General features: G+C 35.8%; 1 protein-coding gene across 3 annotated transcripts in view; it reads right to left on the bottom strand.

Annotated features, from left to right (window-relative positions):
• LEPR (leptin receptor) overlaps positions 1-27,278 on the bottom strand; it is a 68,748-nt gene that overhangs the window by 14,198 nt on the left and 27,272 nt on the right. For all 3 annotated transcript variants that reach the window (XM_037501014.1, XM_037501012.2, XM_037501013.2), the window contains 10 exons: positions 26,426-26,568; positions 24,475-24,619; positions 12,860-13,150; positions 12,607-12,724; positions 10,228-10,427; positions 8,504-8,652; positions 7,106-7,265; positions 6,906-6,988; positions 3,063-3,279; positions 1,238-1,420 (listed from right to left, as the gene is read on the bottom strand). In XM_037501014.1, coding sequence (XP_037356911.1) covers positions 1,238-1,420; positions 3,063-3,279; positions 6,906-6,988; positions 7,106-7,265; positions 8,504-8,652; positions 10,228-10,427; positions 12,607-12,724; positions 12,860-13,150; positions 24,475-24,619; positions 26,426-26,568 — 1,689 coding nt within the window. The remainder of the gene's footprint in view (positions 1-1,237; positions 1,421-3,062; positions 3,280-6,905; positions 6,989-7,105; positions 7,266-8,503; positions 8,653-10,227; positions 10,428-12,606; positions 12,725-12,859; positions 13,151-24,474; positions 24,620-26,425; positions 26,569-27,278) is intronic.

Consider the following 27,278-nt stretch of genomic DNA (forward strand, 5'->3'; position numbering starts at 1 on the left):
TGAGACTTAGGCCACCAGGGAGGTTCACAAGTGCTTTTAATATATAAGTATTATTCCAAAGGAGATAAATCTCTCTGGAGCCTAAATTCTTTTTTTTTTTTAAGATTTATTTATTTATGCATACAAGAGCTGTGTTGCAGGCCAGAGGCACAGAGAGATGAGAGGATTCACCAGAGACAGAGGAGGGAGCAGAAAAAGGCAGATCTACTGAAATACACTGCTGAGGGGAGCAGCGGGCAAGACAGGAGAGGTCTGCTGCACCATGTGGGTCAGCTCCCTGGCTGGGGATTGAACTCGTGCTGCAGTGGCTCCAATAGCTTCATAGTGCTGACTTAACCCTTTGCGCCACCAGGGAGGCCCTGGAGCCTAAATTCTATACCACATGATTTAAAGAAAAACAGGGATTAACCACCTGGTGATGAACCAAATTTTGTTCTCTATCACTAGTTTGCTTCTATTTACTCTGATTGCTAAAGTCTAGGTTTTTGGAAGAAATAAAATGATGAGTCTTTGGGATGATATTGTATAGTAAGGTCAGGGTGATCCCTCATTTCCCTACTTGAACTTCACTCTGACTTGGGAATGCTTTTGTACTCTTTTACTTTGCACTGTAATCACCTCCTGAGGCAACTGGTCTGTATGGGGGAGTCTATGTTGACCTATGTTACCAGGTCCTACATCCTCAAACCTTCAGGCTGGCACGTCCTCTCCTGGCTAGTGGTTTATATGTTGGTACACAATTTAGGAAAACAATTTGGCAGTAGATAGCAAAAGCCACCATAAAAGTTATAATAGTTGGAAACAACATAAACATTCCCAAATAAATGAATAAATTAAGTAGATTTTGGAATAAAATGCTGATAGGGTAGGAGCAGGGGAGAGAGGAAGCCCAATGGAGCATGGTGGAGGATTACTATGGTTACTTTGGTGGTGGGTATGGTGTGAAAATATTGATTTGTTGAGGTTTGAACTTATAACTCCTAAAAAACCACAGTGATGTAAACAAACTTTACCTTAATTTAAAAAAAAGAAAAAATAATGATTACAACAGTACAAATTATTTAAATGTCAAAGGGTCAAATGAAATAAATGTCTGTGATAAGGTGATAGAATTACATGGATTAAGTTGGCAGAATCTATATTTTTGAAGTTCTCATTAACTCATTATATTATTTGAATTAATAATCTGTCCTATATTAATACATAAAAGAAATTTATTAAAGTACAATAAACATACCATGAATATAACACTTCTTAGCAGATGAAGGGATTCTAAGCCATTTAATTTCAGTGTCTTCATTAAGAACTTTCCACTCAATAATAAAATACATCAGATTGTAATCACTGGGTGATAGCATCCAGGAAAGAATCACACAACTGCTGTTTAAAGGATATGCACTGAGTGACTGCACAGTATTTACTGAGGGGAAAAGAAGGAAAAATATATTTAAATATAAAATTCACAAAAATCTCCTAATATCCTTGAGGAATATCTAACTTACTGAAAAAGGGAGCAGGAAGAGAAGGAAGACATTTACACAAATAAATATAACGACAGTTACTTTTGTAGTTCGTCAAACAAGGAGAAACATGTCGGAATACAGTGTGTCGAGAAACAAGATTCTACCTAAAATTCCACCACAGGATTTGGATGATCAATGATATCTTCCACTGGAATATTGTACAACTCAATTATCCACCTAATTCCCTCCAAACTCTTCTCTCCGGCTGCTGGAGGATGGACTCCTTCATCTCTTTTCCTGTGCCATAATGACTCTTGGTCAGACTGTTGTCTTGGGAGCCAGGGCTCTTCACTCCACTTCTGGGGAAGTTTAATTCCTCTACTGCTACCTAAGATAGCCTCACTGCCCTCCATTCCAGATCAGGTTCCTCTCTCCTTTTCTTTTAGGAAATTATATGCCTTTCCTGGGAACATGTATCTCAGTTTGTAATAGTCATTCAATTGTATGGTTACTTTAGTAACATCAGTCTCACCTTTTGGCTCTGAATACTGAGACCATTATAGTTTATCTCACATTGGAATTCTCACCATTTCTCACAGTGCAATATTCAATAAATATTTCTAGAGCACATTTGTTGAAAATTTTTAAAGTGTAAAACATTGTGCTAGATTCTGCAAGAAGGGACTTGCAAGAAGCTTACAATGTAAGTTCAAAAGTATTATTAATATAAGGCAAGATATAAATTACCTTTTTTTTTTTAAAGATTTATTTATTTATTTATTTATACAAGCACTGGGTACAGTCAGAAGCATGGGAGGGTGAGAGAATTCACCAGAGCCAAAGCGGAGAACAGAACAGGCAGACTGATGAAGCACACAGCTGAGGGGAGCAGCAGGCAGCAGGAGAGGTCTGCGTGCCATGTGGGACCCTCGCCCAGCAGCCGGGGATCAAACCATAGCTGCAGAGGCTGTGGGCAGCTTTGCAACCCAGCGCTCAACCGCTGAGCCACCGGGGAGGCCCGATATAAATTACTTTTTAAAAGGCAGAAACCACTCTGATTTAAAGGAAGGCCAGGGCATATATAATTGATGTAATAAGCAAAGATTTCATGGAAAGGCCTTCATAGATTAGTAGAGGTATATGAAATTTGAATTTTCCATTTAAAATTTATATTTTAAATATATTATCCAGATAAGAAATGCCTATTGAAAATATTTCTTAATTTGCTGATTAATCAAAAATATCAAAATTAATGAAAGAGGGTACATCACTCTCATATTAAATGAAGTGTAAGGTAATTTTGAAGTCTGATCAATTACTTGCATTCATATGTGTCATACAATTACATATGTGTGTTACATTACTAGAATATTACCATATACTATTATACTATTTCAATAATATTCTATTACATGAAAACTCAAGGGCCATATTACATAACCAGGGCACAATCTGTTTTGTTATTTTTCAGATAAAGAAAAGATAAAAGAGATTTGAGATTCAGAGACATATAGGCTTCTTGAAAGTTCATTTACAAATGGGAGGAGTTTGCAAAGATCAAATATTAACAGTGATTTACTACCCAATACCTTTTCTTACCTTTGCCCACAAGCCATGAGAATGTTAAATTAGAGTTTGCAAGAGAAGTGCCAATTGAATTGATGGCCAGAACTGTAACAGTATGGGCTTGCTCTGTCCACAGGAAAGTAAATGTAGTGTGATTACCCACATCTTCCGACCAAGTTCTATTGTGGGAAGTATGATGTTTGACCACGTAGCTTCTCACACTGCACAATGAATCATTTTTCATCAGAGGCTGCGGGACACATAACAGTTGATTAGTGTATCAGCATGCTTTTTATACAATCCCAGCTTAAGGAACTCTTAATATACATTTCTCACAGGAAGCCTGGGGTCAGATCAGGGCAAGCACTGCCTATTTCAAGGATGCAATTTGGGGAGGTGGAATAGGATAGGATGTGCCTCTGACAACAGGCCCAATGAAGGTATCTGTTAGGTATGGAGTACAGGAAATTTACTTTCCCACTTTGTTTTTTTTAAGACTCAGAGAATAAATCATTAGAAGGTAAAAATATATGGATACAATTAGGATACTTTCCTAACAAAAAGTTTCACTCTAAAGAATTGAGGCAAGGAGTAGTTTTCTCCTCTGGAAAGCAACAAGGACTAACCCTTTAGTTTTAAAAAGCAACCAAAAAGGGCTGAAAAGATATTAATCACCACTTATATTAATCCCAGTATCTATTATTCATATCCTCTTCCCCTGATAGCTCATCCTTCAATCCTTCAAGTAACAGAGCTATCAGGACCGAGTATATGGCAGCCCAAAATTTCTGCTCTAAAGCTAAAAAAAACCAAGATTATTGACAATTACAATATAAAATACATATAGAGTTCAATTCTATTCTTCCATTCTATGGTGTATAACATTATATCCTAATTCCCCTATCACCTTCACCTATTGCAATTAAGATTAAGTACTGTCAACCCACAGAAAGTTTGAATTTATACAGTAGTTTAGAACAGTGCTTTTCCATGTTTTGTCATTGAGATTCCTCTAAGCTAAAAATAAGAGAGAAAAATAAACACAAACATGTAGACATGTATCCCTGCAGGGCTGGAAACAATCTGGGTAGATCAGGGGTAAGATTTTGGCAGAAACTGCAAGAAAGAAATGTCTGGGAAATCATGCAAATTCTGCATTTTGTTTTTGAAAATCTATGTCAGTTATCTTACACAAATAGTTACTTTTGTAACCATCAAACAAAAATAATAAACTTCCTTTCTGGTACTGCAAGTTGCTCTAGGCCATCTTGGATATTTCTTGCCCTGGCCCTATACTGGTCATTTTCACAAGGAGCCTTAGTTCCTTCTATCGGAGAATGGTATTAGGAACAAATTGGTATGTTCCTCACTATTTCTTCACCTATTTTTCAACTCATATCTATCTATTTATCTATCTATCTATCTATCTAAATACACACACATGCACACACACACACATCTAGAAATATTTCTAAATGAATCCATCAGTATACATATTAAGCTACACGAGAGTTCACACTGATGTCTCCAACTCTAACCCATCACCAATGGGTTAATCTGGTCTCCTTGCTTGTCTGTAACTGGTCCAACAGTAAGTCTTATCCACCAACATTTGTTTACATAATTGTTGAAGTTCAGCTTGTAAATAATAATGGAATAAGAATAATTAATGAATACCCCATGAGAAATAACTTTATCAACCAGAACATAGTACTTAAGCACAATTTCTTTTGCCCTTAGTTGAAAGAATCTACTCATTTATGAAGTTACTTAGACCTGCATCTTTTTCTCCCCCTTCTTTGTGAGATTGTTTCAAACACTTGAAGTGTAATTAGATTCTCTTGTTGAAGTCTGGATTCCATCCTGGGATCCTCCAACCTCTTAGATATTTATTATAACTGTGTTCTTTGTGCTCTAAAGTTTTATGAGTTTTGGCACGTACATAGTGCTATGAACTCACCAGAATAATACTGGAGATTCGTTTCACCACTATAAAAAACCCCTTGTGTTTCTTTCACCTTTTCAAAACTTTCCCCATCAGCCAAAATACTGATGGTTTTAAAATATCTAAAATTATGCCTTCTCTCTAATATCATATAAGTGGAATCATAATGTGGCTTTTTCAGACAGATTTCTAACACTTGGCAGCAACCATTTAAGATTCATCTATGTCATTTTGTGACTTTATCACTGTATAATATCCATTGAATGGAATTGCAATAGTTTATCCACTCACCTATAGAAGGATATCTTGATTGCTTCCAGTTTTTGATGATTATGAATAAAACTGCTGTGAATATTCATATGCAATTTTTTCTTGAGATATAATTGACATATAACATTGTATTAGTTGTATATATTTAACATCAAATATATACATATTTGATATATGTATATATTGTGAAGTGATCACCACAATAAGTTAATACACATCACCACACATACTTACAAATTTTTTTCTCTTGTAAGAACTTTTAAGATTTACTATCCTAGAAACTTTCAAAAAACACAATACATATTGTTAATTATTACCACCATAATGTACATTACATCTCAGGAATTATTTATCCTATAACTGGAAATTTGTTACTTTTGCTCACCCCATCCCCCTGCCTCTGGCAACCACCAATCTATTCTTTGTTATTTATTAGTTCAGTTTTTGGCGTTTTTTAGATTCCACATATATGTCTTCCTCTGCCTGACTTATTTTACACATGTGCAAATTTTTATGTGGACACAAGTTGGGTAAATAAATAGGGCAGTGCTGGGTCATATGGTAAGAATATGTTTAGCTTTATAAGAAATGATTAAATGGTCTTAAAAGGTGACTGTACCATTTTGCATTCCCATCAGCAAAGAACAGAAGTTCCTGTTGCTTTGTTCCATCATAAGCAACTTTTGTCAGTTTTTTAAATTTTAACCATTCTAAAATCTTGTTTTAATTTATGATTCCTAATGAAATAATGTTTGCCAAAATATGATCAAGTTATTAATTCACTTGGGATAGAAATCAGTTCAATGGTAGAGGGAATGCTCTGATGATTGCTAGGATGGATATCCTCTGATGATGAAAACATCTTACTTATATGCCATCACATACACAAAATAATCTCTATGGCTTGGTAACCTGATACATGTGAGGATGGACACATTTACTATTTTTAGGAATAAATATAAATAGAGGGCCTCCCTGGTGGCGCAAGGGTTTGAGCACAGTGCTGTGAAGATGTCCTCAGCCTCTGCAGCACAAGTTCAATCCCCAGCCAGGCAGCTACCCACATGGTGCAGCAGACCTCTCCTGATTCACCTGCTGCTCCCCTCAGTAGTATACTTCAGTCTATCTGCCTGTACTGTTCCCCGCTCTGTCTCTGGTGAATCCTCTCACCTCCCACAGTGCTGGCCTGTACCCCAGTTCTTGAATGCATAAATAAATAAATCTTTTTAAAAATAATAAATGCAAATATAATTTTTGGACACGAAGGAACACTAGGTATTATCTAGTCCAGTCCTACATTTATTCAGATGAGGAAAATGAGGTTAAAGAGTCTAAGTAATATACCTGAAGGGTGTAATCCTATATGTCTAAATTTAATATATGTATATGTTATAACCGATAATTAAAAAAAAAGAATCTCAGTGACTTTGCCAAAATAGTGTAGAAATAACTATTATATGTTAAATTAAGAACAGAATTAAAGTCTCCTGATTCCATGCCAATGTTCCCTCCACTATGTATCTTAGTTACCTGCAATAACATCTCAAAACTGAATGAAATATGAAGTTACAGAGCCTAAACATGGCAGGATTATGAACAATAAAGTAAATCTTTTAAAAGTATAAAACTAAAAATTACGAAGAACAAAAAAGCAGGAATACCTTCCAAAGTAAAGTGACATTTCTCTCTTTTTCAGTGGTATCTTCATTAATGATTCTCCAAAACTGAGGTCCTCTGGCAGGAACTGTATAACAACAAGGAGCCCAAATTGTACTTGTGTTCTTGGGAGGATTGTTTTTCAGTCATCCTCAAAAGACACACTCATGCATTTCTAAGACACATGTACAAAAGCTCTGCAGACCTTTTATATCCGTGACAACGGTGTGGACTGGAGCACTCCAGTTGCTCCAATACCCCAGGTCATCTAGCCTCTTACAGCGCATCTGAACAACATAGATGGCGCAAAGGTCTGGCACCGGGACACTGGCGGATTTTGAGTTTTCATCATACACCTCATGCATCTGTAAAATAAGCCAAAGCATTAGACTGATCATAACAAGTGAGTAAATAAGAACCCTGGAGTACCTATTATCCCATCCCAAAGTTAAAAGAGCACTGACTTTGTGTATTTGTTTTTAAAATACTCAGATTAAGCTTTAGATTGTGAGCTCCGTCAAGTTAAAGATTATTTTAGTCACCTAATATTTCCTTGCTTATGACAAGATTTTGAACTGATCACTGTAACCTCACTTTCCAATTACTCTTACCCTACTAATAATCTCTGCTCCACTCACAAATAATCTTCTGTCCACAAAGACTTTTGAGAACTTTAACCTACTGGTTAAATAGGGCCTGCTGTAGAGAATTTCTGATATTCAGTCTCTTCAGTAAACAGGTAAACAGTTACATTCATTTCAGCTCAAACCCTCACTGTAATCAAATGATGATATTAGGGCTCCCGGTATTTTCAGGTCTTTGCAGGCTGCCACCAGAAAACTGACATGGTAAGCCATCATATGCACACTTGCCACAATGGGTTTTAGTTTTGTTTGATGAAAGTGGCTTCTTGCAAAACGTTTCATTGAATATACAAACACTAAAGTATGTGATTATTAGATGTTAAGGGAAAAACGGTTTCTTAGTAAAATGAGTTTGAGAAACATAGGCTGAAATACAGCCACAGATGTTTCTTTAATGGAGGACCTCTCCAAAACCATGACTATGTTCTAGGGACAAAGAGCGATACAGAGTTTCCTAAATTTATTTAGCCAAGTGATCTTTCCCTAAGGAACATTTTGTGGACCAACGCTCTGTAAAACATACTTTGCAAAATGATGGAGAGCAGGAAATTTAATTCCTTAAAAGGGTTAGACTTAGATCAATTTATTTGATAAAAATAGGTACAGAGTACAGGAGGATGTACTTTTATATATATTTTTTTTTCTTACATCATTTTTCATTTTTGCACAATGTACACATTTTCATCTTGGTTATATTCCTCACACAATTGCACCCCCCCTTATTTTGACCCCAATCCCTCCTCTCCCGGCCCACACCCCGTAGTGTGTCTCTGTTTTATAGTTGCTTGTTGATTTTGATTTTTTCTTTATTATAGTTATTCTTTTTCCTGGTCCCTTATTTAGGTTTTCTCAGGAGGATGGACTTTTATGCCAACAAAATAAATCTTATGCAATAAATTCTTAAACATGGGAAATAACATTTAGTGAGGCAAGCTAGAGAGATTTCTAGGTAAAGTTACCTTCCATTGTACTTCTTTTCCACTTAAGCCATAGCGAATCTGGAACTGAAGATCATTCTCCGGAAAGATTGGCTTTTCCCAAGATATTTTCAGTAGTCCAGTATTTACAGTAATTTCTGCTCTCACTCTGGATGGAGGCAGTGGTTTCACTAGAAAATTTTAGAAAACAGTATTGCATAACAGTAATTTAACTAGCATTGATGCTTATAAAACATTATGATATTAATCTTTCAAATCTTATCTTTATAAAGCAATTATCTCCTTTTCAAAACTTTCTCATTCATAATCTCAGCTGATCCCCTGTGAACTTTATATCATACATAGAAAGGGATTATCTCTATTTTGCAAATACAGAAGTATTTTGAAAAAAATCAATAATTGTCCATGTCACTGTACAAATTAACAGTAAGACATGATGAGAAATTGAGTCACTGGTTCAGCATGTAAAAATATATCAAACTAAACATGTGATAACTTCCTTGCTCTAATTATGTCTTTACCTATCTATCCATCCATCTATCTATTGAGATGTTGTTAGTTCACACTGCATATGTTGTAGGGGAACATGTTCACACAACCTTAAGATGCAATGTCACCACACCACTTCTGCATGGTTTCCCAAGAAAATAGTATATGGCAGCAAAAGATATACTTTCAAGTCTGCTGCACAATCATAAGTAGGTCATTTCTCAAAGATTTCACAGCAATCCTGGAAGGATTTGTTAAATTTTCCAAGGACTGGGCCTCCCCGGTGGTGCAGCGGTTGAGCGCTGGGTTGCGAAGCTGCCCGCGGCCTCTGCGGCGCCGGTTCCATCCCCGGCTGCTCCCCGGCCACTGGAGGAGGGTCCCACATGGCGCGCAGACCTCTCCTGCCGCCCGCTGTTCCCCTCAGCAGTGTACTTCGGTCCTTCTCCCTGCTCTGCTCCCCGCTCTGGCTCTGGTGAATTCTCTCACCCTCCCGTGCTTCTGACTGTACCCAGTGCATGTATAAACAAAACAAAACGAACAAATAAATAAATAAATAAATAAATAAATAAATAAATAAATAAATAAATAGCATGCCTCTATAAAAAAAAAAAAAATTTTCCAAGGACTCTCTTAATCCTTTGAAGCCAAATATCTTTTTAAATATGCTGATGAATGTCATCATCCTTGTCTGTTTTCTCTTCTTCATAGTGCATTATTTTAAATAATATTACTAAATTTCATTCTCAGTAATCAATATAATTCATGGAATAGTTTGCTGAAAATATCCCTATTGCTAAAAATTTGTCATAAATAACTTGAAATAAAATTATTCATTCATATGATATATAGAAAAAAACACAGATAAATTAAATAGGATAAAAATTAAACTTTTGGACTATAAGACCAATTAGTGATTGCCAGAAGGGAAGGCAAAGGGGGTGAGTAAACTGGAACAAAGGGGTGTAAAGGAGTGATTTGGACTTTCCTTGGTGAACTTAAAGAGGTATATTCATATGTTGGTTCCCAAAGATGAATACCTGAAACTTACATGCTATAATGCAATGTTACTTCCAATAAAGAAAATGTTTTTAATTGTAAAACTTTCTAAGACTGATAATCTCCTCAAATCCCTTGCTGAACAAGAAAACAAAACTTAATCTAGTGTGATCAGGAAATGACAAAACATAAGAGTTTCCTGGAATCATTCTGAGTCCAAATCTGCTTATCAAAATGAAGATACAAACAGTTTGACATACCCACAGAATCAGGAACAAAACATGTTGGTGGAGAATCAAGCAAACCTAAAGAGTGATTGATCCTAATCCACATTGTGTAGCCAGATAATAGAAAGATTGGCTGAAATACGCATTCATAAAAACCATCTCTCTGCAAATGGCAATCTTTGGGTTCAGATATAGGACGAATGGATGGAATATCAGAGCAGTAAAGGCCTCTCCTTAAAAGATACAAAAACAGTCAATTAACCAATTGATAACATTGGTAAAAGCTGTAAGATAACTGAGAACTCTGTTCTTTAAGACAATCAATGTAGGAAAAAATGTTCTTACTAGAAACGCATTTTTCAATCCCAGCTATATCACAATCTTATACCTTTCCATGAAAACAGACAGTAATCCTTACTAAATATTTCATTACACACTCAGTGGGATGCACATAAAATAAATGACATTGGTCTAACAAGGAGATAACAGTTCAGTTAGAGGTAGAATCTACAGCACTTTGAAAGCTAAACTAGTATTATGCCAAAGTGAAAAATTCTTAAAGTATAGATCAAAAGTAGTAACACAGCATTCCTTAGATTGGAAGGCAAATTCCTTGCACTTTAAGTAGAGATTAAATGCCACAACAAATGGAAAGCATAATTGATAGTAAATAATGCTTAATTACAGTCCTAATATTTTCTAGTTCAAAACAAGATAATTTTTAAAAATGTCAGTTATTTATTACTATATGAATCATATAATCAAGTGTATGACTAATTTTCTCTGAGAAGAAAATTAAGAAAAAATATTTAAGTGAACTCTAATCAACAATTCACTCAGAACACACTAAGCTTTTCTCTACTTCTTTGAAATAGTCCTTCTGTCACCATTTGCTTCTGAAAATGGCATTTAAATACGCAAAAGTAGCAGTTAGTTTCCATAAGAATGGAAGTAAGAAGGTCAAAAGAATAAATTCTGCATTCTTCTTTTCTATTTCCATTTTTTTGTGCCACTTTTTTTCCTATTTCCTCAAAATTATGATCATGGTGTGTGTGTATGTGGTGTTTGTGTGTATGTGTGTTTATGTGTGCATGAGTGGTGATGAGTGGGTTAAAAAAATAAGAACAGACCTCATATGGAAGCACAGTAATAGTCTACCTGGAACCCAAAGGTTAGTATCAGTATAATTATGACAAAAATAACCCTTGACTGAATGTTTATCAGGAGAAATTATATCAATGATTTAGAATTAAATGAGATATGTCATTAGTTCTCAGAGGAACCCCATGAATACTATTATTCTTGCCATTTTCAGACAAGGAAATTGAGACTTAGATTTAAAAAAAAAAAAAACTCTCCCTTTCATGATTCTTATACAAATATAAGATAAATGAGACAGAGTTTATTAAATAATCACTCACAAACACATTTTCTAATGTGAAAATGTCATGGAACAAAAGTAAATACAGATTATAAAAGTAAAACTGCATACCATGCACATTCTATGGATTTAAAAATCCTTTTATCAGATAATATGAAGCTCATTTGAGAAACACAGAAATTGCCCTCATTTTCTCAATACTACATAATAATAGATTAGTAATATTAGGAATAGAATTTAGATCACAGAACTTGAAGAAGGTGAATGGTTTTACAAATAGACCATTTAGATTTTAAAAATAAATGAATACAAGTTAGACAAATTGAAAGTCCCAATACATATATGAATTGTGACCAAGTTTGAAAGCTGCACACCTTCTTGAGAACTAGTATGGGATATTATAAAAATTAAAATGCATCTATCATCTCCTAACCATGGGAGATTTTAGGTGAAATTCTTTGTAGAGAGAATACTATAGAAAAATACCTTCTACATTTTTAAACAAGGAAGGGTAAAAATAAAGGAGCACAAATTACTCTTTATTAGAAAACTTTCTTACTAAGTTTCTCTTTTAAATAACCTTACCTACTTCTAAAGTCATTCATATTGTCTCTTACAATCTTCATGCCTCTACCACTAACATTTTTCTAAAGCATTAATCTTTAGCAAACAACAACAGTCTTCTATAATCTTCAAATTTCTCTAGTGAATTCTCTAAATCAAATTTAAATGAATAGAAACTAACTACTTTGGAATTTCATCCAATAGTTAAAATGCAATTATGAAGAACTGATTGTCAAGAAAAAAATTACAGTAAATTCAAATTAAAAAAATTTTTACCTTAAGTGTGAATTTTTTCAAGAAACATCCATATACTATAATCCCTCAAAATTTTCCTAATTAAGTATATTCTACCTCCTAGTTCAGGAAGGAAATCTACAAGGTAAACATTGTATGATATTTCTATAGGAAATTTTTATCTCACCCTAGCCACAGAAAATAAAGCAGCAAAAAAAAAAAAAAATACATACCTATGATACCTCAACTGCAAAGTACTTCCCACAAGTGATTCGATTGCATTGGTTGACCATCTGCATGTCATTTTAGTTAAGTACCCATCAGTTTCACACGATATATTGATATTGACATCTATTTAAAACATTAAAATATTAATGTAAAGCAAAAACACCAGAAATTATTAATGAAAAAAACTTCCCTTACATCTTCAATGGGACTCTAATATATGGGTCCATAATAAAAATGAAGAAAATCTTGTATTCTTACCAATCACATACAGCTCAGCATAGCGATGGTGACATTCATGCTCGTGGCAACAGTACACAGCATCGTAGGTGAACTTCCCTCGAGGTTTGGTTGCATTCAAATTGGGAAAAGTAACTTTGCTAACATAGTCACCCACAGCATTATACTGGCTTTGAGGAATTTTCTCAGCTAGATTCATCCACCAGACAATCTCCTTTGAAGAAACAATCTCGTTTTCCTTTTTATAGATGCAGTGAAAAGAAACATTGGACCCAACACTTGTCAGAATTTTAGGTGGAAAGTAAATAACATCTGTAATGAGAAAAGAAAGGTAGGCTATCTGATGAAGACAGAAACCATCGTGAAGCAATTCACACCATGTTAAAAAGATTCACATCACAGTCTGAATTACACTGCCAAAAATAAAATGAGTGTTCTTAGAGACTGCAGCAAAACTGTAATTGTCTATTTGTGTACAGTTATTGAGTATTCCAAGAACTCCTGTTCTCAAATGATATGAGCTTCCATAAGTGCCTTCTGTATTTCCTAAACACAGAGATTTATTCATCACAAACTTAGTGAGTGCTAATAGGAAAATAATGAAAATTAAATTCAGCCTAATTCCACCATGATGGGTATGTTTCATTCAGACTCTGCTTTCAGAATGAATAACCCTGAGGGTGAGTTCTTAAATCAAAATCACAAAACCCCAAAAGAAAAGTGGGAGTTGCTTATTGTCTCATTTGGTATATGATAATTTCAAATAAACAGGCAAATGAAAAATGGAAGCTTAAATAAGAAATCAAGTAAGGAAATAGAAACTGAATGGTGTAACAATAAAGCAGGAAAAACTGTAAACTCTAAACATTAAGCATGTTTAGTTGCTTAATGCCAGTATCCTGTTGTTGAAGATGAAGAGATCAATATTTTTCTAAAATATTGTTTTAATACCTATAAACTAGTCCATAATCCTTTTGAAGTTCACTATTGTTAGAAACATAACTTGACTAGATGTTTAACTAGAAACAGATAAGAATATAAGTTAATAGTTGTTTACATAGGAAGAAACTTTCTGCCACAGTACATTATAAAATCAATATATTTTGACTACACTGTTGAAGGTGGGCCACCTTCTGCTGATAGAATATGAAATCTATTTTCACATATACCTCCTGGATTAGACCCCAAAACAAAAACAAAACAACATAACTGGTTTTATTATTTAAGCTTTCTCTTTTCTGTAATAGCATGTTAGCCCCCAATGTCTTTTTTTATTTATAATGCATACTAGACATTTGTATCTGTGTATCTACAAACAAACATAAATGAGAAAATACTTAGCAGCATGAAAGTATAGGACAAAAGTCAGTCAATTAGATTTATAATCAAGCCCAGAGTGGCACTCAAGCCTCATGATATATTACTTACTGTACCCATGTGCTGAGCACTAACCAGAGAAATTGTTAACTGAACTTCAATATTTAATTTGTAAAATAAGAAAACAATAATGGGCAGACCAGGCACACAGGATAGTGCCTCTCCACATTGCTATTTTAGAACAGGGACCTTTCTTCAATGAAGACTGCTTGAAACTGGCAGAAGGCTCCCAAGAGCCAGAGGTAAGCTGGGAAGTTCGCCCACGCCAGGCCCCTTCTGGCCAGCAGTCCAAGCCCAGAGGGGGAGCGGGCACCCAGGGCCGGGGCAGACAGGGCACACAGGAGAGTGCCTCTCTGTCTTGCCATTTTAGAACAGGGACCTTTCTTCAATAAAAACTGCTTGAAACTGGCAGGAGGCTCCCTGTGGAGCCAGAGGGAGAAGGTTCCCTGCGCAGTCAAAGGTGAGCTGAAGGCCCACAAGCCTAGTCCCACCTGGCAGGAAGTCAGAGCCCAGAGGGAGATCCAGAAATTTGGAACCCAGAGTGCAATCCAGCTGCCCCACCTCCAGGGAAGTCTGCGGGACTTCAAGACACACCTTTGTAATTAAACACAAAAGGAGGAGATATTCTGTGACAGTGACCATCAACATACTCAAAGTACCACTGCCTGCCTCACTAGACTTCTGGTTTAACAGTATTTGATTCATTTGGATTGCCAGCTTCCAAAACCCCCGAAAGAGCACAACAAAAAGATGTCGGCCAGTACTAGCGGCACAGTGTCCCAATGCATAGGACAAATTAGAAAACAAGCAGCAGGGAGAAGAAAAACTACATGCAACCAAGCAAGTACTCAGGAAAAAGACATACAACAAAAAGAAAACCACCCACCAGCTTGCAACAACAGTGACTTGGAAGAACTTCAGAGCTTTCCAGAGAAAGAATTTAAAAATACTGTGATGAAAAAACTGACGGAAGTCATTAAGGAAAACAATGCTCAGAAAAATGAAATTGAATCCTATGGAGGGAAATGAAGGAAATACATGAGATCAAAGGATTAACAGAAGAGCTAAAGAATGCTGGGAAAAGCAGTGAAAACAGAATAGAGGAAATGGAGAACGAATAAGCACTCTCGAAGACACAGATATAAAAAAAAAAAACCAAAACAGAAAAGGAAAGAGAAGTACGAACGAAAAAAAAAACTGACGAAAGACTTCGGGAACGATCTGACTCCATGAGGAATGGAAATACGAGTTATAGGAATCCCAGAAGGAGAGGAGAGAGACCTAGGAACAGAGAAATTATTCAAGGAAATAATTTAAGAGAATTTCCCAAACGTGAAGAAGGAGCTGAAAACAGACATACAAGAAGAAAGAAGAACACAAAATTTCCATGACGAAAGGGAAAATACAGCAAGACACATAATAGTAAAGCTCCCAAGAATCCAAGACAAGGGAAAAATAATGAGGCTGACAAGAGGGAAGAAACAGATAACATACAAAGGAAAACCGATAAGACTGACATCAGACTTCTTCGAAGAAACACTCCGGACAAGGAGAGAGTGCAGGGACATAGTCAACAGACTCCATGACAAAAAATGCTAACCAAGAATACTCTGTCCTGCAAAGCTTTCCTTCCTCTATGAAGAAAGAATAAGGACCTTCCCAGACAAACATAAACTCTGGAATTCCATTACGACTAAACACCCACTCCAAAAATGCTACAAGGAGTCCTAAAGCCAGAACCTAAGAGGGAAGAATAACAACGGAAGAAGACCAAAAAAAAAGTCATTAAAAGAATAAATAAATAAAATGAGAGGAAGGACAAACACAATGGCAAATACAGATGCTAACATATCAATATTAACTCTAAATGTAAACGGACTAAACTCTTCAATAAAAAGACACAGAGTCACAGGCTTGATTAAGAAACAAAACCCAACCTTTTGCTGTCTCCAGGAAACACATTTAACTACAAAAGATAAAAATAGACTCAAAGTCAAAGGATGGAAAACAATCCTACAAGCAAATGGACCAAAAAAAGAAAGCAGGAACAGCTATACTTATATCAGATAAAACAGATTTCAAACTCAAAAAGATAAAGAGACCCCAGTGGTCACTACATTATGATCATGGGGACAATACTTCAAGAAGAAATAACACTCATATACTCACCAAATGAAGGAGCACCAAAATATATCAGACAACTATTATCATCTTTGAAAACAGACATCAGAGAAAACACATACGTTGTAGGAGATTTCAACACACCACTATCAAAAATGGATAGATCAATGAGACAAAAAATAAGTAAAGATACTAAAGCTCTAGATAAGGATCTAGAGTGCTTGGGCTTAATAGACATCTATAGAACACTAAACCCCAAAAAATCTGAGTACACATTTTTCTCAAGCGCACATGGATCATTCTCCAGGATCGATCACATACTAGGACACAAGACAAACATCAACAGATACACCAAGATCGAAATCATACCAACCATCTTTTCTGACCATGAAGGCATCAAACTAGAAATAAACCATAAAAAGAAGGCAAGGAACTCTCCTACCTCATGGAGATTGAAACCCACACTACTGGAAGACCACTGTACTAATGAGGAGATCAAAGAAGAAATTAAAAAATTCTTTGAATTGAATGACAAGGAGGACACCAATTTCCTAAATGTATGGGATGCAGCAAAAGCAGTAATAAGAGGAAAATATATAGCAATAGAGGCTCACATTAAGAAACAAGAAAGAAAGAACTCAAAGAAACAACCTAATCTGAAAGCTTAAAAGTATTAGAAAAAGAACAACCAAAAAATCCAAAACCAGTGGAAGAAAAGAAATAATAAAAACTAATGCAGAAATAAATGAAATTGAAACTAAAAAAAAAAAAATCCAAAAGATTAATGAAAACAAAAACTAGTTCTTTGAAAAAATAAATAAAATAGACAAACCCCTAGCCAGGCTCACAAAGGAAAAACGGGAGAAAGCACAAATAAACAGGATCACAAATGAAAGAGGAGAAATAACAATGGACACAGAAGAAATTAAAAGAATAATCAGAAACTACTATGAACAGTTATATGGAAACAGGTTCAATAATCTAGAGGAGATGGACAAATTCCTACAAATCTACAATCACCCAAAGCTAGATAAAGAAGAAATAGAATACCTAAACAGACCAATTACAAACAGTGAAATTGAAATGGTAATTAAAAACCTCCCCAGGGGGCCTCCCTGGTGTCCAAGCAGTTGAGCTCTGGGTTGCGAAGCTGCCGGCAGCCTCTGCAGCACTGGTTCAATCCCCAGCTGCTCCCCTGCCACCGGAGGAGGGTCCCCCATGGCGCACAGACCTCTCCTGTCACCCGCTGCACTCCTCAGCAGTGTACATCGGTCCTTCTGCCTGCTCTGCTCCCCGCTCTGGCTCAGTGAATTCTCTCACCCTCCTGCACTTCTGACTGTACCTAGTGCTTGTATAAATAAATAAATAAATCTTTAAAAAAAAAAAAAAAAAGAAACAATAGCTTTTCCTTTAAAAAAAAAAAAAAAAAACCTCCCCAAAAACAAAAGCCCAGGACCTGATGGATTTACAAATGAATTCTACCAAACATTCAGAAACAAATTAGTGCCTATCCTTCACAAACTCTTCCAAAAAATTGAGAAGGAAGGGATAATACCAAACTCGTTCTATGAAGCCAACATTACACTAATACCAAAAACGAACAAGGACAACACACAAAAAGAAAACTACAGGCCAATCTCTCTAATGAACACTGATACAAAAATCCTCAATAAAATTTTAGCTATCAGAATCCAACAATGCATCCATAAGATAATTCACCACGACCAAGTAGGATTCATTCCAGGGACACAAGGATGGTTCAACATCTGAAAATCAATCAACGTCATCCAGCACATCAACAAAAAGAAATATAAAAACCATATTATAATATCAATAGATGCTGAGAAAGCTTTCCACAAAGTGTAACACCTGTTCATGATAAAAGCCCTTGAAATTCTTGGCATACAAGGAACATACTTCAACATCATAAAGGCCATATATGACAAGCCAACAGCCAGTATCATTCTCAATGGTGAAAAGCTGAAAGCATTTCCATTAAGATCTGGAACAAGACAAGGATGTCCACTCTCACCACTGCCTTTCAATATAATACTGGAAGTCCTAGCCAGAGCAATAAGACAAGAGAAAGACATACAAGGAATCCAAATAGGCAAGGAAGAAGTCAAACTATCACTATTTGCAGATGATATGGTAATATACATAGAGAACCCCAAAAACTCCACAGAAAAACTAATTCAACTAATCAATCAGTTTAGTAAAGTGGCAGGATACAAAATCAACATGCAAAAATCAGTAGCCTTCCTATACACAAACAATGAATCTGAAGAAGAATTTAAAAAAAAAAATTCCATTTATTATAGAAACAAAAAAAAATCAAATACTTGGGAATAAATCTAACAAAAGAGGTAAAGGACCTACACAAATAAAACAATGAAACACTGTTAAAAGAAATAGATGAAGACACAAAGAAATGGAAAGACATCCCCTGCTCATGGATTGGAAGAATAAACATTTTTAAAATGGCCATCCTACCAAAAGCAATATACCGATTCAATGCTATTCCAATAAAAATTTCAATGACATTCTTCAAAGAACTAGAACAATTATTGATTAAATTCATATGGAACCACCAAAAACCCTGAATAGCCAAAGCTCTCCTGAAAAAAAAAAAAAGAGAAGGGAATGGAGGCATCACACGCCCAGACTTCAAACTATACTACAAAGCCATAATCACCAAAACTGCATGGTATTAGAACAAGAACAGACACACAGACCGATGGAATCAAATAGAAAATCCAGAAATAAACCCACAGATTTATGGTCAACTAATCTTTGACAAAGGAGCAAAGAATATGCACTGGAGCAAAGAAAGTTTGTTCAATAAATGGTGCTGGGAAAACTGGGTCGCTACATGCAAAAGAATGAAGTTGACTACTATCTCATACCATGCACAAAAACCAACTCAAAATGGATTAAAGAACTAGACATAAGACCTGAAACCATAAAATACATAGAAGGAAATACAGGCGAAACACTAGATGACATGCACATCAAAGACATCTTTACAGACACATCACCCAAAGCAGTGATAGTGAAGGCAAAGATAAACAGCTGGCACTACATCAAATTAAAGAACTTCTGCACAGCAAAAGAGACAATAACCAAAACAAAGAGAAACCCCACCGACTGGGAGAACATTTTTGCACACAACACTAATGATAAAGGACTGATCACAAAAATCTACAAAGAGCTGATGAGACTCAACAACAACAAAGAAAATAATCCAGTCAAAAAATGGGCAGAAGAGCTAAAAAGAAACTTCTCCAAAGAGGAAATGCAAATGGCCAACAGGCATATGAAAAAATGTTCAGCATCACTTGTAATCAGGGAAATGCAAATCAAAACTACAATGAGATAACATCTTACACCAGTGAGAATGGCACATATTAAGAAAGACTAGCAACAACAAATGTTGGCGAGGTTGTGGGGGAAAAAGGAATTCTCCTGCACTGCTGGTGGGAGTGCAAACTGGTCCAACCACTATGGAGAGCTGTGTGGAGATTTCTTGACCTACTAAACATAGAGCTTCCACAGGATCCAGCAATTCCACTCCTATGTATTTACCCAAATGACACAGAAACAGTAATTCCAAAGGGCACCTGCATGCCTATGTTTATAGCAGCACTATTTACAATAGCTAAGATATGGAAACAACCCAAATTCCCAAAAATAGATGACTGGATCAAGAAGATGTGGTACATATACACAGTGGAATATTACTCAGCAATCAAAAAAGGTAAACACATGCAGTTTGCAGCAACATGGATGGAGCTAGAAGGGATCATGGTTAGCAAAATAAGAAAGAAAAAGAAAAATACCGGATGGTCTCACTCATAGCAGGAATTTAGAAAACCTAAATAAGAGACCAGGAAAAAAGACTAATCAATGCAAAGTAATAATCAAAATCAACAAGCAACTATAAACCAGAGACACACTAAGTGGGGGGGGGGTTAGGGAGGGGAGGGGAGAGGAAGAACTAGAGTCAAAATAAGGGGGGGTGCAATTATATGGGGAATATAACCAAAATTAAAATGCATACATTGTACAAAGATGAAAAATGATGTAAGAATTATATAAAATAAAATATTAAAAAAAAGAAAACAATAATGATTTTCTTTTCATGACCAAGTATCAACAACAATACCTTTGCAAGGTCTACATTAATAAACTTTATGAAAAGAAGAAATTCTATTGATAAATATTAGTGAATTAGTCCAAAGAACATAAATCATGAATCAAAATATTTTATTTTTTTATTTTAACATTTGTCATTTTTTACCTTTTTTAGACAATATTTGCTTCGTCCACCCCCTCAGATTGAGTCCCCATAGAATTTCCTTCCCCAACGCACCCATGCACCATTACCACAGTCCCCTTTGCTCCTCCCTCCCTCCCTCCCTCTCACCCCTCTACCTCTTCCCCCCCCTGCAGTATATCTCTGGTTTATAATTGTCTGTTTTTGCTTTGCTGTGTTTTATACTGTTATTTTTTTTTACACTGATGTCTTATTTGGTTCCTCTATATTCCTGTTATAAGTGAAACCATTCGATATTTTTCTTTTTCCTTCTGGTTTATTTCACTGAGCATAATTCCTTCTAGCTCCATCCACGTTGCTGCAAATGGCATGAGTTTATCTTTTTTGATTACTGAATAATATTCCATTGTGCATATATACCACATCTTGATCCAGTCATCTATTTTTGGGCATTTGGGTTGTTTCCAGGTTTTACCTATTGTAAGTAGTCTACAATAAACATAGGTGTACAGGTGCTCTTTTGAATCACTGTTTTTGTGTCCTTTGGGTAGATCCCTAGGACTGGAATTGCCAGATTGTATGGTAGCTCCATTTTTTAGTAGACTGAGGAACCTCCAGACAGCTTTCCACAATGGTTAGACTAATTTGCACTCCCACCAGCAATGTAGGAGAGTTCCTTTTTCACTGCATCCTCGCCAACATTTGTTGTTGCTTGTTTTTTTGATATGTGCCATTCTTACCGGTGTAAGGTGGTATCTCAGTGTGGTTTTGCTTTGCATTTCCCTTATTATAAGGGATGTTGAACATTTTTTCATATGCCTGCTGGCTATTTCCATTTCCTCTTTGGAGAAATGTCTTTTGAGTTTTTCTGCCCATTTCTTGACTGGATTGTTTATTTTGTTTTTGTTGAGCCGTGTGAGCTCTTTGTATATCAAGTTATTTTAAAATGTTTCTTTATTAGCGCTCCAGGAAATAGATTTTTCAATTTGTGGAGCAGACTGCCTAAGTTTTTAAGCGGCAAATATTTTCTCCAACCCATTATAAAACCTGCCAAATATGAAAAGGCCTTATATCTGTTTCTTTTCTTCTTTGGCAATAACAAGAATGCCATTAATAAAGGCATTACAAGAATTCAGCTCTCCTAAAGTCATTATTAGTATGTTGAATGACTTAACTACAAAAGCCTTAGTCTTCATAAGTTTGAGCAAACTTCTTTTCCTCTAAATATCCAAGACTTCCCAGTAGCTACAGAGAAAGAACCTAGAAATTTCTTTCAAAAGAATGCATAAGAATTTCTTGATTAGGAACAGTCAATGCTTCATTAATTGTGCACCTTGGAAGGTACAACTTTAATATATCAATGAATAAAAGTAATAGTTATAAAGTACAGATGACTGCATTTTGTTTGTTATGGCAGCAGTACACCAGATAACCTCTGATCGAAAAAAAAAATTAATAAAATCCAAAGTGTTTGCAAATGATAAAGCAGGTAAATATACTAATTCATACTAAATAAATTACTGTCTTACTGTTACAAAATAATTTTCTTCTCTGGATGCCATTATTGCACCTAGCAATGAACAATGGAGGAGAATCTATTAAATACCAGGATTTAAGGGAGAATTCAAATCTCTTTAAACAAATAGAAAGTTCCCAAGTTCAGAGAAACGAACTTTGCTGTTCCACACCATTTGAGTATAGTGAAAGTGGGAATTGCTGCAGTGGTAATTCAGCAAAACTAACCTAAAAAACCTGAACACTGAAGACCTCCCCTGGTGGTGCAGGTGGTTGAGTGCTGCACTGTGAAGCTGTCCACAGCCTCTGCAGCACCGGTTCTATCCTGGCCAGCCAGGGAGATTCCCACATGGTGCAGCAGACCTCTCCTGTGTCACCCGCTGCTCCCCTCAGCAGTGTATTTCAGTCAGTCTGCCTGTTCTGTTCCCCGCTCTGTCTCTGGTGAATCCTCTCACCCTCCCACATATATGGCCTGTACCCTGGTTCTTGTATGCATGAACAAATAAATCTTTAAAAAAAAAAAAAAAAACCTGAACACTGAAACCTCATTTCCCAGGAATCATGAAGGAAATGAAGCATTCCATTAAAATGTTCTACATAGTTAAGCTTACTGCTTTATCAACCTTCAGTGCCAATGGATATCTTGCATAATTATATATTACGCACTCAATCACCTTATTAATAGTTACAAACATGAAATTTGAAATTAAACGGACAGCTCTACTATTTTCTGATTGCATCAACTTTTACAAATTACTGACCTCTTTCAAATTTCTTTGTTTATAAAAGAGGAAAGCAGTGCCCATTCTCACAAAGTTGTTGGAAAGATAGATGTAAAGCACTTAGAACACTGTCTAAAACACAGGAAGCACCTATCACTGTCACTATTATTCAGTAGAGAATTATGAACTATCTCTTATTTGTGATTCAGTACATCATTAAAATATACGACACTGGGCCTCCCCTGGTGGCACAGCGGTTGAGTGCTGGGCTGCGAAGGTGCCCGCAACCTCTGCAGCGCCGGTTCAATCCCTGGCGAGGGTCCCACATGGCATGACAGACCTCTCCTGCCATGCCCGCTGCTCCCCTCAGCAGTGCATTTCGTCAGTCTGCCTGTTCTGTTCCCTGCTCTGGCTCTGGTGAATTCTCTCACCCTCCTGCACTTCTGATTGTACCCAGTGTTTGTATAAATAAATAAATCTAAAAAAAAATAGTGAGACCTTTAAATAAATAAATAAATAAATAAAGTAGATGACACTGTAATAGAGAATTACTCATAATTGCTATCGAAGTGTGTAAGCTTTATGCCTTCTCTTGGTGCCCCTAGTCTACTTTCTAACTAAGTTTGTTAAATTAGTTACTTCACTTTATATACATTGCTAATTCAATAATACTATTCTCTGGGGAAGCTATTTACTCACTGCCTGGATTTATTCATTTATTTTCATATTTTGCTCTTTGGAATGGCTAAAATTTTTAGAGACCCCTGTGATGAATAAGTAAAGACTAGTTGTTAAAGGTAATACTGTTGGAGATGTTAAGAGCAAATAAATTGGTGAAGTTTCTTTTCCACAAAGTATATCTTCATTATCTTCATGTACACAAAACACTAAATATTTATGGAAGGGCAAATATATGTGTGTATGCACTTTTAGTATATATTATAAATTTATATTAGGTATGAAAGAATAAAGAGAATTTATTTTTAACATGTAATATTTAAATAAAGTGTTAATATTTGAAATTTATGTCAAATATATCTGACTTTTGAATGTAAATTAAGGAAACATCAATACAAGTATTGTTCTAAATTTGTCATTTTGGGATTTTTTATTAAACCTATCTTTTGAAAAAGAAAGCAACTGAACAAGATGCTGGTATAGACACACACAAACAGGAGTTCTTCTAGAAGTTTTCATTAACAAATGAACTATTTCAAAATGAAATAGAAAATTGATACTGCATCCCTCTTTGGGTTTAGTGTCATGACATTTAAAATGCTTATAATACGCCAAAGACAAATTCAGTTAACTTAGTTCCTTCTCAATAGAAGCTACTATTCTAAAACCTTACCTGGTGTGGGGCGGTTGAGCGCAGTGCTGTGAAGCTGTCCGCATCCTCTGCAACGCGGGTTCGATACCGGCCGGCCAGGGAGAAACCCACATTACGCGGCAGACTTCTCCTGTCTCACCCGCTGCTCCCCTCAGCAGTGTATTTCGTCAGTCTGCCTGTTCTATTCCCCATTCTGTCTCTGGTGAATTCTCTCATCCTCCCGCATATCTAGCCTGTACCCTGGTTCTTGTATAAATAAATAAATCCTTAAAAAAAAAAACACAAAAAAACCTACCTGGTGTGGTAAAGATAAGTGGCGTGCTCCAGTCACTCCAGATTCCTGGGCCATCCAGTCTCTTGCTCCTCACCTGAACCTCATAGGAAGACCCAGGAAGCACGCTTTCTATTAGCAGAGATGTAGCTGAGATGATTTCATTAGCCTGTCAAATATTATTTGAAAACATCAGAGCATCAAGTTGATGTAGAACCTTGAATAAAACTGATCACAGAAAGACCTCAACAAATTTCAAAGAATTAAAATTTTACAGCATAATTAGCTGGCTACAGTGCAATTAAAAAAAATCAAAAACCAAATAACAGAGGTTTGCAAATTAGTCAAAATTTTAAATAAACCATGAGTCCAAGGGAAAAAAACCACAATGACAATCAGGAAATACTTTTAACTGAATGAGTGTGAAATTGACTATTCAAAATCTGAAAGCTATAGCTAAAGTCAGTGGAAAAGCTGAAGCCACTGCTGACATCTAGAACACAAAAGTGGTAGGAAACAAATGCAAGGGTGGATAGAGAACTATACACACTAATAGAGGAAAGCATCACAGGAGGGCATGAATAATATTTAGTACCTGAAGACAAGCTAGAGGGAACCAAGAATTCATTCTAGTTTACCAAGAGTTCACTGTAGTTTACAAACTAGAAGGAAAATATCTAAGAGTCCTAACTATATAAAACAACCAAAAATTGCTTAGTAGCGAAGGCTTAACTCTGTTTTTTCCATACATAACACTAAGGATTCCCATCCTGCTCTTTGTGAACATAAAGTGTTTACAAGACTTTTTTTTTTTTACCCCAGATCTAAAAAGTATTTATCTTTAAATTATAGAGCAATTAGCTTCACAAAGTTATGGCCCAAGTCTTTACATGACTCACAAGGTTGTTCATGACCTCCTCCTTTTCCTCCCCACCACTCTCTGATTCACCCACTACTACTCCTGCCCTACCCACTGCCCTGGCCGCCAGCTTCTCATCTAGCTTAGGGTCTATTCATTGTTGTTTTCTCTATTTAGAGCCCAGTTCCCATATAGCTACGTCACCATCTCATTCTACTCCTTGCTCAAATGCCACCTTCTCAGTGAGATCTTCCCCCACCTCCACTTATTTTTACAACCCACCATCTCTCACCAGCACTCCCAAACTCCTCTCATCCAGTTCTGCTATCCCAGTGTGACCTGATGCAAGTAAAACAACCCTTAGCATCTGGTAGATACTTGATAAATACTTACAGAAAGGTGGAAAAAGGATTTAACATGCTTTACAGTACAAATGCATGTAAACCTATCAAGCAATAAAAAAAATAAGATTTAAATATAAAATCATAAACCAGAGAAAATCTGAAAAAAAAAAAAAAAACTAAAATTATGGTCAAAAGAGGGGAGGGAAAAGCACAGAGGACTATGGTGATGGATTACAGGGACTACACATGAAGGGAGAATGATGATGTAAGAAAACAAATTAATTTAAAAGATAGAGACATTGTAAAAAAGATCACGAATTTCTGTGACTGGACTTCCTATAGCCATTTAGGGGTGGGGTGTGTGTGTGTTTATAAATGAGAGGAAGGCAGGGGGGACAATAAGAGGGAGAGGGTAAGACTGATTTAATAAACATAAACTTTTTTGTAAGGGGAACTATTTCTGGCACTTCCTTCTCAGAGGAATTAATCATGGTCCTCACAGATAACATGTATCCATATATAGGAGATAATTGAGTACATCGAACAAAAAATTTTAATGCATTTTACAAGAAATGTAGAAAGGCTGTTCATATATTTATTTTCTAGGTTGATCTTAAATGAAAGTCAGTAGTATAATATCCATCATAACTCTTCAGCTCTGGAAGGAGCAGGCACATTTGGCATGCAGAGGATATTTTCTATGGGACTAGGAAGGGGATCTCATCTTTTGTTGCTTCTGAACTTTTCATTTTATTCACTAAAATATACTCACTTTTCTCATACTTGTAGAATTCTCTGAATATTTGACTTGATATTGAAGTTGAAATGGTGTGAATGTTAAGCTGGACCAAGAAATCTTTAAACTGCCAGTGTCTGTAATTTCCATATGCAAACCAAATGGTGGATCAGGTTTCACTTAAGAAAAAAGAGACCACTTTTAAGTCAAGCAGTTTTCATGATAATTATAAGGTGAAGTCAAAATGAATTTTGAGCATATCCTAGTCTTTCAATTACTCAGAGGTGACGCTATTAAAATCTAAGTACAGAACCAAGATACTGGGTCTACTCTTTGTACTTTACCAATGCAATCACATATCTTCATTTCCTTTTCAAGTGGAGAAAACTACAATTGAAGTTATGATGACAAATGTGAATTCATACTATAAAAATACCTAATTAACTTTATTTAACTTGGCATTTCCCAAACTTATTTGAAAGCTACGCCCAATGCACACACACTATTTGAGTGAGTACCATGGGAAAAAAAGCATTTTGCAGAGCATACTTGAAAAATGCATACATAGAGGGTCTGCAAAAATTCATGCATAAATATGCATGCAATTTTCAGCAAATAATTTGAAATACAACAATGTAGATAAAACTACTCAAACAACCCACATCATGCATTTTTACATGTAACAAACACAGTATTAGCAGACCCTGTGTCTTGTCACCAAAAATGAGAATGGAGTTTCTTAGTCTGATAGTGTTTAACTTGTTAAATAATTTCTGAGTTCATATGTATATGTTGTATTTATGTATGTATATGCATGTGCATATATAAGTATGTGGAGATGTATGTGCATACGTGTACGTAGTTTTAAAAATATAATACTTTTACATAA

Source organism: Talpa occidentalis, unplaced genomic scaffold, assembly GCF_014898055.3.
Source record: "Talpa occidentalis isolate TD23 unplaced genomic scaffold, MPIMG_talOcc4v2.1 talOcc4.9, whole genome shotgun sequence".
Classification (NCBI taxonomy): Eukaryota; Metazoa; Chordata; class Mammalia; order Eulipotyphla; family Talpidae; genus Talpa; species Talpa occidentalis.